The sequence below is a fragment of the Babylonia areolata genome, chromosome 21 (assembly GCF_041734735.1).
Source record: "Babylonia areolata isolate BAREFJ2019XMU chromosome 21, ASM4173473v1, whole genome shotgun sequence".
In the NCBI taxonomy this organism is placed as follows: Eukaryota; Metazoa; Mollusca; class Gastropoda; order Neogastropoda; family Buccinidae; genus Babylonia; species Babylonia areolata.
In genome coordinates, this window is record NC_134896.1 from 39,178,101 (window position 1) to 39,191,517 (window position 13,417).

Consider the following 13,417-nt stretch of genomic DNA (forward strand, 5'->3'; position numbering starts at 1 on the left):
AAGAAAGGACCAAACTTTTCAAAAAAACTCTTTCAGATTGTTTGCTGATGGACATTTTGAATTGTAAGAAAATTTAGGGGAATTTTCTGGGTTCATTTCTCTGTACTGTGCCTTTTCTTCACCTGTATTGGAAAAGCCAAGAAGCAATAGCTCGTATGTGTCTTTGTCTCACAATGAATAACACTACTTTTTCGTTGCTGAAATTTGTAGACCCCATCCCAATCTCCACCCACACTATCAATAAATCAATCAATTAATTAATTAATAGAAACACATTGCACACGCATATGAGCAGAGGGGGACATAGGGTCTCTTGCGGGAGCGGCCCGGGACCGGAGGTGGGGGAGGGCGGGGTGGCGGGCCTTGGGGGGGTTACACGGGGCAATGTTTTCCGGCAAGGCGATCATACTGGTGTTAAACGGAGTGTTTCGGACCTGGACCCGAAAACGTATTTTCTGGTGGAGAGATCGAAATGGGGTTAGAGTGAAATCTATGCTGCTATGCCACATTGTACCAACCGAAAGCCAAACGTTGCCACGCTGTGATACGTTCTGCACAATGCCACAGTTATCAGTGTCACAGCGTTCGGACAAATCCATAATATACGCTACACCGTATCTGCCGGGAAGTTGCGTGACAACAGCATGACCCAACACGCTTGTCAGGCCTTGAGAGGACAACACTTATGTTGCCACTGATTTTTCCCAGTGCGCCAAGTGCGTGCTGCACACCGCGACACCTCGGTTTATCCGAATGACTATACGCTCTGTTTGATTTTCCAGTCAAACTCGGGAAAAGGGCGAAGACTGAGAATCGAACCCAGACCATCACTATAATTATTGGGAGAGCGCCTTAACCATTCTGTCACCTTGAACCCTTTTTTTTTTAATCAAATATTGTTGTTTGTTTGTTTGTTTTAGAAAAGGGGTTTATTTAGTTTCACGGAAGAGACTGGTTTATGGAAATGGAAGTTGTTAATAGTTATATTGAATGTACGGTCTGTACACTGCTCCTCTCGCTGAAATTATCAACCGCCATAATGTCAGTCATCATTCTCATGCTGATGACACTCAACTCCAGAAGAGTGATACCCCCGAAAAATTGTCGTCGCTCTTGCAAAAAACTTCCAACTGCTTCTTGGACATTCGAAACCGGTTGGATGACTCAAAATAAGTTACAACTGAACGCGGACAAAACTGAAGCAATGATCATAGGAACTAAACAAAAACTCTCTTCCATTACAACTGACACAATCTAACTTGGCAGTGCATCCATCCCTCTTTCCAGTTCAGTCAGGAACCTCGGCGTTGACCTTGACAACACACTGTCCATGCAAAAATTTATCAATCAGACATGTCAATCCTGCTACTGTCAATTGCGGCGCATCAGTTCCATCCGGAAATATCTGTCCATTGACGCAACATCTAGACTTGTCGTTTCTCTCATTCTCTTTCGCCTTGACAACTGTAACTCTCTATTGTCTGGTTTGCCTGCTTCATCCATTCAGTCTCTTCAGGGCATACAAAACTCTGCTGCCCGACTTGTCCTCAGAAAGAAAAGATCTGAGCACATCACTCCTCTTTTGCAACATCTCCACTGGCTCCCTGTCTCACACAGAATAAAGTACAAGATCAGCACTCTGTGTCATAAAATAATTTAATGCATTCACAAAACCGCTCCTTCCTATCTCTGCGGCTGCCTTCACTTCTACACTCCATCTCGCTCGCTGCGATCGGCTGCGGATCCACTCTGTTTACGCATACCCAGATTCAAACTCTCGACTGTTGGCCGCCGTTCTTTCTCTGTCTCTGGACCTTGCAATTGGAAAGAACTTCCTCTTTCGCTTCGTCAAGTCTCCACACTCAGCTCTTGAAGTCTGGTCTTAAAACGCACCTCTTCCCAAAATAGCCTCCCTTCCCTGTCTCTTCCTGTCTTCAGTTTCTCCAGTTTTAGAGTTATGCATGCGTGTGAATGACTGGTGCGAAAGCGCTATATAAATACCGTGATTATTATTCATTAGTACTTAGGCATATCATACTTTTTCAACGAAGCTTAGTCTTCATGCAGCTTAAATTGTTATGACCTGACTGTGACAGGCAGGGTTAAAAAAAACAAAAACAACAACAACAAAGAAAACACTACTGGGAATCCTGAGAACGTTATTTAAGTTAGAAGGTAATTTATCGGGATTACGTTCAAAACTGACGCTTTGATGCCCAAGTGCAGCCCATAGCACAGAAAGTATGGATCCGAAATATGGGGTTTGGATAAAGCAGCCGCTGCTTATAAGGTATACCTACATACTTCAGAATGGGCCGATGTTTTTCTGAATAAATACAATTTCATTTCATTTCATTTCATTTCATCTCTCTCTCTCTCTCTCCCCTCCTCTGTGTGTGTGTGTGTGTGTGTTTAGTTCTCGGGCGCCAACTTGTGCAGGCCATTCCGTGCTCGCGCGCGCGGTAATACGCATGCACGTGACTTCATGGAACTGAGGAAAAACGATAAATCACCACTAAGCGGCATTCTTTTTCAGTCAGAGTGCCGCTGCCTGTCCTAACCAGACGACGCGCTGTCTGCTTTGTGTGAACAGAGTGTCAGGTAATTTGAAACCTTCTCTGTGAACAAACATACTTCCCCTCCGTATTTATTGCACACCATCAATTGTTATGGCATATCTACTGCGTGTTTATTTGTTTTTAACATCAAAACAAAAAGGTATGCGAAGAAGAGGCCGGCCGGGTGTGAAGATGCGGGATTAAAATCTTCCCCTAACTTCATCACTTGCCTTTCATGTACATTCAGTTATTTTTGCAATCACACTTCTGAAATGGGCGATGAATGCTGATTCATTGTTCTTCAGTCTGATGTTGTTGTTGCTGCAGCATATGTGCTGCTTGTGTCAATTTTGATGCACTGAAGTTGTTAAAGTCAATAATGATTGCCTCCCTTTAACTTTCCAGTTACTGTAATTATTGGCAAAATCCGGATCTTTTTCCCCTCAGGACGGGATAAGTAGTGTTCACAACAAGGTGTGGACATTCACTCTGCCAGTCACACTGAGGGGAGTGGATCGAGGGGTTGACATGTGGGTAAAGTCAAATAATTATTCTTGTGCCTGTTGTCAGAACACGTTCAACATAATTAGACCTGTATGATTTTATCCGTTTTGGATACTATTATCATTACCGTACCTCTCTCTCTCTCTCTCTCTCTCTCTCTCTCACTCTGTGTGTGTGTGTGTGTGTGTGTGTGTGTCTGTCTGTCTCACTCTGACTCTCTCTCACTTTTTTTTTTTTTTTTTTTTTTTTACAATTTAAGCAGTAAATAAAGCAGCATTGATGGCTGTTTGTGCTGAGTCAAACCACTGAAGTGGCAAAATTAGCCCGGATTTTTTTTTTTTTTTTTTTTTTCCCAGTTGGAATGGGAGGGGTGTTGATGGTATGTGGGAATTACTGCACAGGGGTGACGTGTAGGTGGGGTTGAGGAATGGGGGCGGGGTAGGGGGTTGGGGGGTGGGGGGCGTGGAACAAGCAGGGTTTTTGTGTGTGTATTGGTATTGTGGTGTGAATATGCATGTTGTGATATGCTCTAATAATTTTTTCCCCCAATCTAAATGAAACAGAAAAGAAAGGTTTTAGAGAGAAAAAATGTGAAACGTGCTTTTTGACAAATGTACCAACATATGCATGTTCATGAGTTCTGTTTGACTTTTCAGTTCATTCAGTGCTTCGTCAGTTCCATACTGCTGCTGACTAATTTGTGTTTTTCCAATGTCCACTGTTTTATTATTTTATTTGAAAGAATAGCAAAACGTTAATCTCAAATGCCGTATACAAACTTACAGTTGAAATAATTTGGAAGATGTACAACATTTTTGTTAAATCTTATCTCTGCTTCATAAAATGCCTGAACAATACTGATTCTTTTATTAAGATATATTATTCCCTCCACCACCATGTTTATAACACGCCGCCAGCTGTCGTAATGGTTGTCGTAACGTTATATTTTTTCCCGTTGTATTTATTGAGGGAGACTGGAAAAAAAAACAACTAGATAAATAAATAAATAAGTAGGAAGAATGGGTGGAGGTGGCCCGGACGGGAGGGCCGGTTTAAAGTCTTACCACTTAAGTTTTAGAACTTCATAACACCGCCTTTTAACTTGTGCCACAATTCACTGTTAATTCATTTGCAACTGTGCACAAAAAGAGGAGAAATTAAGATTTCCATCTTCACCCCTGGACTCCTTGATCATCAACCATTCATAGCATGCACCGTTTCGCCTGTCAAGTCACGTCAGTGAACCGTCAGTTGGCTGGTTGATTAAGCTGAACTTTGCCGGCGTCAGATGAAACTGCATCAGTATTGTTTCATCTGACACAAAAATCAACTGAAAGAATTATAAAAGACTAGACTATTCTATACTACAGGGTAGCACAGCGTCAAACGCAGGGAATGTTTTCTCTCACTGGTGTCAGCCACACGCGGTCCTGCATCCCTCGTCAGGAATGCCGGCAGGGAAAGAACTGAACAAGGCGCCTTTGATCCCGTCACAATGCCGATGCCCTGGCAAGCCCGAAAAAAAGAAGAGAAAAAAACAACAACAAAAAAACCGTGATTCTGTGTGTGTGTGTGTGTGTGTGTGTGTGTGTGTGTGTGGCGTCTGTCTTGTCGGTGTGTGTGTGTCTCAGTGTGTGTCTAATATCTGCCTCTGTGTGTGTGTGTGTGTGTGTGCGCGCGCGCGCGTGCGCCACGTTGTGCCGCGCCGTCAGTGTATCAGCGCGCGTGCGTGTGTGTGTGCGCGCGCGAGTGTGCGTCTCTCTCTCTCTCTCTCTCTCTCTCTCTCTCTCTCTCTCTCCGTCGGCGCGCTATGAGTTCAGTTTTAATTTCAATTTCTGAAGGTGTCACTACATCAGTTCTTGGACAAATCCACCATCTAGCCTACGCTATATCACATCTATCAGGCAGATCAGTGCCAGGCTGACCAACAGCATAACCCAGCGCGATTAGTCACTGAGGCCTTGAATGCATGGAAGGAAGGAAGGAATTTTTGTTTAATGTCCCGTCACACATATCGGTGATTGAAGACATTTTGTAAAAGTATTTATGAATACATCTGAGTATTATCTGTTATAAGGGGTGGGAGATGTGGATGAATGGAGGGTTTGGGGAAACTGGGCAAATGAGGGTAAAAATGTGGGTGAAATTTGAAAGAAAAACAAAACAAACAAACAAACAAAAAAACCCCTCTAAATACAGTTACAGGAAATTACTTAAAGGACTTCGTAAAAGAGAAGTCGTTAAACTGACAAGCGAAACAACTGATAATGAATGCAAAAAGTCAAAAACATCAACGTTCTCAGTCACTTGTGAAGACACACTTTCGTGTACAAAAGGCTTCATCAAGCTACAGTGAAAAATTATATGCTCAATTGTCAGGTTATTGAATGCATGGTCACTGATATATTTGTACAGTATTCCTATCTGAGTGCAGGCGGGAGGATTTTGCCAGACTTGAGGCCGGCCCGGCCGCGGCGGACTACATTCTCGTTACCATGGGTTCTTTTCAAGTTCAGTACGCCAAGTGCGTGCTGCACACAGGACCACGGCTGGTTTACTCGTCTCATCCGAATGACTGCAGTAGACGCACAGTTCGAGTTTTCCAGTCAAACTTCGGAGAATGGACGAGCCGCCAGAGCGACGGGATTCGACTGAACACACATCAGCTTCTCTTGTCACAGACTCCGTCCGGCGTTACATTGGCAGCTGAGCATCAGTCTTAACCATTCTGCAACCCGTTACACTGCGGGCTTTGACTGACTCAGCCTGTGAACACTGACACTGACGCACTCACACGCCGGCGCCGCGCATGCAAACACACCCCTCACAGTGCCGCGTACACTGACACACACACACACACACACACACACACACACACACACACACACACACTGGCACACACACAAACACACACACACACACACTGACACGTACGGCAGTCACACACACACACACCACACCGGCCACACTGACACACACACACACACACACACACCGTCCGTGACACACACACACACACTGACACACACACACACACACACACACACACACACACGGCACACACTGACACACACACACACACACACACACACACTACTGACACACTTACACTGACACACACCGACACACACACACTCAGTGGCACACCGTGACACGGCAGGCTGACTGACGTACACTGACGCACACACACACACACGGCACACACACCGTGGCACCGCCGGCACTGACACACACACACACACACACACTGGCGCGCGCGCACACACACACACACACACACACACTACACTGGCACACACACACACTGGCGCGCGCGCACACACACACACGCACACACACACACCGGCACACTGACACACACACACTGACAACCCCCCCTCCGGACTGGCACACTGTACACACACACACACACACACACACACACACTGACACGCGCGCGCAAGCAATCAGGTGAATTCGTTTTACTCGTACTAGTCAGACTGAATTCAGTAGTGAAAAGGGAAACTGACTACTACGACAGAAAGAAAAACACTCTGAACACATGTACGTGTCAAGATCATTGTCACGTCGGTGTGTGTGTGTGTGTGTGAAACTATGGTTTTTCAACTTTTCGTCGTATGCAATAACATTAATTTTAGGCACGCACACAGCGAGCTTAATTTCTGTATTCATTCTTCGACGGAAGCGTTTAACCTTGGTGTGTCGAGAAACAACAAACATCTGTGGTGTTTTCATGTCATGTCACGAACTCTTGCATTGATAGAACAGTGATGTCTGTATGACCCATTTCCCAAGACGAGAGCTTTCTTCTTTTTTTCTTCTTTTTTTTTCTTACTCAAGCGCCTGTGGAGCCCACCTTCGTGGGAAAGGTGTGACGATTGTTTTGCTGGAGCGCCCTCTAACACGAATGCCCGGATGCAACTTCACCTTTCTGATATGGCGTCTGGTTTTCCTACCAAATGCTGATCCAATAATTTGGCACACCTGGATGATCTCTAAAACCCGTAAGAAAAAAGCATCATCGTGAATTGCTTGTACAGAAATATTTCAAGTGAATGTGGTGTTTGGTAGACATCATTTTAGTACCTGTTCGTTTATTGATAAGTTTGTGGAGTGGGAAACTTCGGATCGAGTGTCGACAAGGTGTGTTGCTCCCTGAGTGGAGCAAAAAGTTTTGTTTCGCGATGCAAGAATTTTCCCCATAAAGTTGGTGGTTTTGACAATTTGTTTATATTGCTGCTTACTCTTAAAGTTGTGCATACTGTGCGCGGTTGAATAGTTTGGTATAAACCAAACGTGAGAATTTACACCTGAAAAAAATCTAAACGGACGAATCGGAAACAGGAAGTCGGGATGGGTTTGTGAAGGGGGGGGACCGCAGCCTGTTTCCAGGTGAGCCAACTTTGTCATCATAACCCGGCAGGTTCGAAAACCGACTGCTGCTGCCTCAGCAGATAGGTAAGTTTGATACCGACTATTTTTTTTTCGTTGAGCGAAAGAATTGACCAGAACTTCTCAGCCAAAGAAATACTTAATCAGAGTGACGGGCTGCGAGCCCCTCCCATCCTCGCCCAGTTTTTCGTCGTTGTGTGGGAAGCTGGATTTCTTCCTGATGACTGTGATCTTGTCATACTTGTCCAATTATGACATGAACTCCCACCAGATCAAAAAGAGTAACACAAATAGTCAGATGCCGTGGACAGGTCAGGAGATCGGGATAGGAGGGGAAGGACTTTGATGAACTGATTTAGGGCAGCAAACAAAATTACATAAGATGATGGGGTTGTGTACACACTGATTACCAATACTATGCGTAGGTCAGGAACCTTGTGTTGAAATGATATCTGAAAGAAAAAGAATGACCAAAAAAATGCCTTTCCACCACTTCTTCACCTCCCCCCTCATATACTCACGTGCTCTCAGTGTCACTTTCACTGTCTGGTATACACACACGCAGTGTACAGTATGTGCGCACACACACACACACACACACACACACACACACACACACATACATTGGTAAACTGGTTATGGTGTTAGTTACTGTTTTTATGGAAACAATATTTTTTAAATCTACTTTTGTTACTCTTTACATCTGTCACTGGATTTTTGTCCATCTGACTAACTGTCACTAGTTTCAATGCGTGTGTGTGTGTGTGTGTGATCTTATGTCTGTCTCTGACAGGATTGTCATCCATCTTACTGACCCTGTGTGTCTGTCTCTCTGTCTGCCTAAGTCTTTTGCATTCTTGCCAGTGCCCTTTGGTGTGGCCAGATGTTTTCTTTGTTTCAGTCAAAATTTGTAGTTCACACATATTTCCCTGACGAAAGATGTGTGTGTTATGATATTCTAATGAGTGTATGTGTGTGTGTGTGCATGTAAATTGCATGTTGTCATTATATCAATGTATGCATGTGTACGAATTTCTTGACTAGTGGGTGAAAATGTCAAGGATAAGGACTCTGGCAATATCCGCATTACTTTGTCGGTACACTTTCCATTCAGTTTCGTTTCAAAGGTCATGGAAAAAGTTGTAAATTGATCAATAACATTGTAATTTACTTCCTACCCTGTTGAATCCTGTAAAGAAGGTCATTAAAAGAGTGGAGGGAAAGAAATGCAGAGTGTATGTAACTATATAAAGTATATTACAGTATTATTTGCCAATTTACACATTTCTTCGTCTTCTTTGAAACGAAAGTACAGGGAAGAACTGTGGATATTGCCAGGACTCTAAGTCTTAGTCTTATTTTGTTTAACTTGTCACCTTGAAGATAGAAAATGTCAAGCATAAATTTTCAAAGTATATCACTATATGGCAGAAAGATATGCATTTGTAGCTATAATAAATTTAGAAGAAAAAAACAGTACTCAAGAAGTGAAGAACAGCAGACATCAGGGCTTCTTTGCAGAATTAAGAAAATAGAAGCAATGAAGACTGCACAAATTTAAGCATTAAAAAAAGGAAAGAGAAAGAAAATTATCATAGACTGATAACAATTTTAAAAATCATTTGCTGACTTTCTGGTTCCAGATTTGTTCTCATTCATCACAGAAATGGGATAAATGATAAAATTCAGGTTAGATCATGACAGGAAAACATATCTTTCACTTGGGTTTGTAACGTCTAAAACACCCTTTAAATTCAATGCTCTTTATAAACACTGCTTCAGTCTCAGAGGTATATTATCAGTTGCAGCCTATGGATTCAGCCCTGCTGATGTCACAAGTATTGGAAAGTTCTGTGAAGCAATCCACTATAAAAGAAATAAAGATATGAAAATAAAAACTAAAGAAAATATGCTGTAACAGTTTAAGTTTTTGAGAAATTTCAAGATCATGGTTTATCTTCAGTACACATTGACACACACTGTACCAAGCCCAGTGTTCAGTATTCTGAACTGGATTTCAGGTGAGAATTTGTGCATATTTATCTGTCTCTGTATTTGTGAAAAAGTACTGTAACACTGAAAGGAAATAGCTCTGTTTGGGGGGGGGGGGGGGGGGGGGGGGGGGAATGAAGTTCAGTAGAATAGGGACAAGACAGCATTCAAATAACTGCAAAGAATGCTCAGCCACTCTCTTGGTCGATAGCATATGAGACTATGGACTTGTTTGATCAGAAATTCCTTCCTTGTTAACCTGACTGCTTTCTGTCTTATCATAGACCAGTTTGGATTTAGTACATGGAATAAAATGGGTTGTGGGTGATGCTACTTTGCTGTCATTGTTTTGTTACATTGCAGACTTCTAGGAGCCATGATGTTACGTAAAAAGGCCAAGGGTGGCAAGAGGCCTGAAATTTCCTCGCCCTCCAACTTTCAGCATCGCGTGCACACTGGGTTTGATAGGGAACAAGGAAAGTTTACTGGGTTGCCTGCACAATGGGCGGGCATCATTGGCAACGACTCCACCAGGCCACGGCCCATTGTCGACCCATCACAGATCACCGTTATGGAAATCAACCCCCTGAAGGTAGGATAGATGAGAGAAAAAAAAAGAAGAGTATATTAAAAAGTCAGTGTTGAGGCAAAGTTCAAAGCAATAACTACAATGATACTGGCAAAAGGTTACCAGGTATGAGAGGCTGAGATGAATTATGTCAGGAATGCCAAAAGGTTTGGAATATATTATGCTAGGAATGCTAAACGTTTTGGAATTTATATTAAATATGTGTGTTGGAAAATACAAGATAAACTACTGCTTTCCAAATGGAACTGTATACCACACAGAATGTTCTGAAAATGTTAAACTAAGCTGGTAAGGAACCAGGAATACCATGTACTATTTATTTTTGTCCTAGAAAATGTGGGCTTGATGTAGATAAATCTTTATGGTCAAGAGAAAATATTTGCACAAAAAAAAACAACACCACCACCACTTGATAACATCTACCCAACAAATATAATTTTAAGTGAATGTAACTAATAATGATAATATTCATAATGATAATAATGATTTATTTTTATGTAGCACCTTAATACGAGCAGCAGCAAGCTTTACAAATGAAATACTGGAATAGTAAAATGAATTGATTAAGCACACAAGTTGAAATAGAAACATATGAAATGGTCATAAAAGCACAGAAGTAACAAATGCTTCAATTGACACAGAAGACAATTTGATAATTTATTGAACATTTTCAGGAGCATAATTTGATTTTTTGGCATATACTGAAAATGTATTTTATCCTGAAGTAGTTATCTTGTTGAAATTATTAGTTACATACATACTCATGTTGTTCTTTTGCACAATATTCTCCTCAGCTCGAGATGTCATATTAATCCTATTATTCTAATAGAAAAAAAAAATTATGTATTTTAAAACAAGACAAAAACAAAACACATATCTTCTTTGCCAGTTGATTTTTGTGTGGGAAATGAAATGCGGAAGCTGACATGGCAAAAGATCTGCATGATATAATGCAGCTATGCATTGTATACATGTATAAGAATTAGATTGTTTGAAAAAAATCAGGCACACAGCTGTACACACAAAACACAAGTGCACATGCAGACTTGTGCAAGACTGAACAAAATACTTAGAACTCTGGGTATTATTTTTTCCCGTTTTGGTTTGTTAATCATATGAATGATAAAGATTCTGAAAGAATCTTCTGGAACAGTAATGACACTCAGTAAATTTAGGTGATACACCAGGTCAGCTGGAAAAAAAAAGTGTGAATGATCTGCCCATGCTTAGAGTTAGAAAACACAGACTTGTTTAAAAAAAAAAAAGAAAAGAAAAGAAAAAGAAAAGAAAGAAAGAAAAAAGAAGAAGCAAATATTACATTGAGATGTGTTGATCCACAGACCATTGTTCGAGGAAATTCCTCCACCAATGTGAACAGTCAGTACCCACAAGACATAGGCAACATCAGCATTGCTCGTTCTAATTCACTTCGGCGTGAGAGCCCCCCACCGTACCACAGGAAACACCCAGCTAACAATGACTATCCTACAGTGCCAGAGGATGACATGGTGCACTCACGGTACCCAGACCGCCCTGGCCATCAGTACCCTCATGGAGGTCAGCCAGGTTACCCAGGGTACCATGACCCTCATGATCACATGGACTATCAGAGGGGTGAGTACCCACCACGGAAAAACTACCCTAGGGATCCCAGGGATGAAGGCAGATTTCCACCAGAGCAAGACGGTAGATACCCATATGAAGGAGACCCTCGGCGGGGAGACTACATTTACCATAACAGGGGGCCTCCCCAGAACAACTATCGTCAGGATCCCAAGGACCACCAGGGAGGCACCCTGGATAGAAGGTACCCCCCAGGGCAGCAGCAGCAAGACTATGAGCGCCGTTTCAACAACTCGTATGAGCAGCATGACCCCAGCCGCAACAGTTCCTTTGACAGAGACCCGTACTCCCGTGGGGATGAGCATCCCAGAAGCAACCACATGCCCCATGCCAATCAGCGCGGGCCACAGGGTATGGAGAATCAGCGACCCCCACAGATGGATGATCGCTTCCGTCCAGGGTTGACCAATGGGGGACCTCAGACGAGTCCTCATCGCCACCAAGGCAACCAAGGGCCAGCCCCCCCACACCCAGACCATGGCCACCAGTCTGCTTACAACCCCCACAGTTTGCCGCGGTCGCCTGCTGAGATGTACCGCAGGGTGAGTAAGCTGTATGTGTGGTCTGCAGTGCAGAGTGTGGGAATGGTCGCTGTTAGATTTCGTGTTTGGAAGATCATTACTTGTGTGTTTGAGAATCATTTATGTGTACACATAAATAACGTGTGTGTGCTTGTGTGTGTGTGTGTGTGTGTAGATAGATAGATAGGTAGATATTATTTTTTTGTTTTTTTTTTAATTTTATGTCTTGTACCAGGTATGAATTTCTCATCTTTAGTGTTTTTTCATGTTCAGACGTGTGAACTTTACATAGCTTTTTTATGTTCTGACTTTAGTTGTATAATCGACGTTTTAAGTTATTTTGAATAAATGAGCTTAGGTTCACTTGATTTTACGTATTATCTTGATCAAATTGAAGCAGCTGCTATTGACAATGATAAATTTCTCCATCTCAGACAGTCTGGGTGGTCCATAATTTGACTGAGCTTTGGATATATACATATATAACATTGCTGTCACTGCTTCTGCAGCCATTGGATTTTAAAAAACAACTTGGTTATGTAATCTAATTGAGTATCCATTGAATCCATCTCTTCAGGGACATAGTTCAAATGCATCTGTAAGGTTTTGTTTCTGAAGAAAATGTTTTACCACAAAGAAAAATAATGTGTTTGTGCACTTCAAACACTACAAAAACCAGGCATATTGGAATTTCAGATAGCTTCATAAGTTTTACCCTTTTTTTTCTTTTTTTTTCAAGACCTCTTTCTTTTCTTTTTCTTCAGTTTCGGATTTCATGTATACACACACACAAGCAAGCATGCACGCACAAATAGTCAGTAGCAGCCATTTATGAACTGCAGTCAGCTGAGCATCTGAAATAAAAATAGCAGTGAATGAATGTGAAATTAACCCAGAGAAATTAAAGACAAATGTGTCAGCAGACCTACTGTGCTGTTGCTCCTGGATGAACATGGCACTGATCGCATTCCCTTGCTCTTCCTCTTTGGTCAGGTGATACTGAGTAACACTAACAGTGTAAGCAAATAGCTAATGTTATTGATGTAGGATTACATATATAGAAACTAAGAAAGTAAAAGTGCAGGTTGTTACTATAAATTCTGAAGACAAAACCAGAAATCCATTATGGTTATAGAGAGAGGTGTAAGACAAAATCAGTCTTGATATTTTCCTGATTCATATATGTAAAGAAGTTATCTCTTTTTTTTTTACAATTTTTTTTTCATCAGTCAGAGGTC

The 13,417-nt window shown here is 42.1% G+C and overlaps 1 protein-coding gene across 4 annotated transcripts in view; it reads left to right on the forward strand.

The window, feature by feature from the left end:
- Positions 1-6,953: 6,953 nt before the first annotated feature.
- The window catches only part of LOC143296160 (serine/threonine-protein kinase PAK 4-like), a 34,580-nt gene continuing 28,116 nt past the window's right edge, over positions 6,954-13,417 (forward strand). For 3 of the 4 annotated variants that reach the window (XM_076607966.1, XM_076607964.1, XM_076607967.1), the window contains exons 1-3: positions 6,981-7,520; positions 9,810-10,038; positions 11,376-12,200. In XM_076607966.1, the coding sequence (XP_076464081.1) occupies positions 9,823-10,038; positions 11,376-12,200 (1,041 nt within the window). In that variant the 5' untranslated portion in view covers positions 6,981-7,520; positions 9,810-9,822. Of the gene's footprint in view, positions 7,521-9,809; positions 10,039-11,375; positions 12,201-13,417 lie in introns of all 4 variants that reach the window. The other variant, XM_076607965.1, reaches the window with a different exon arrangement.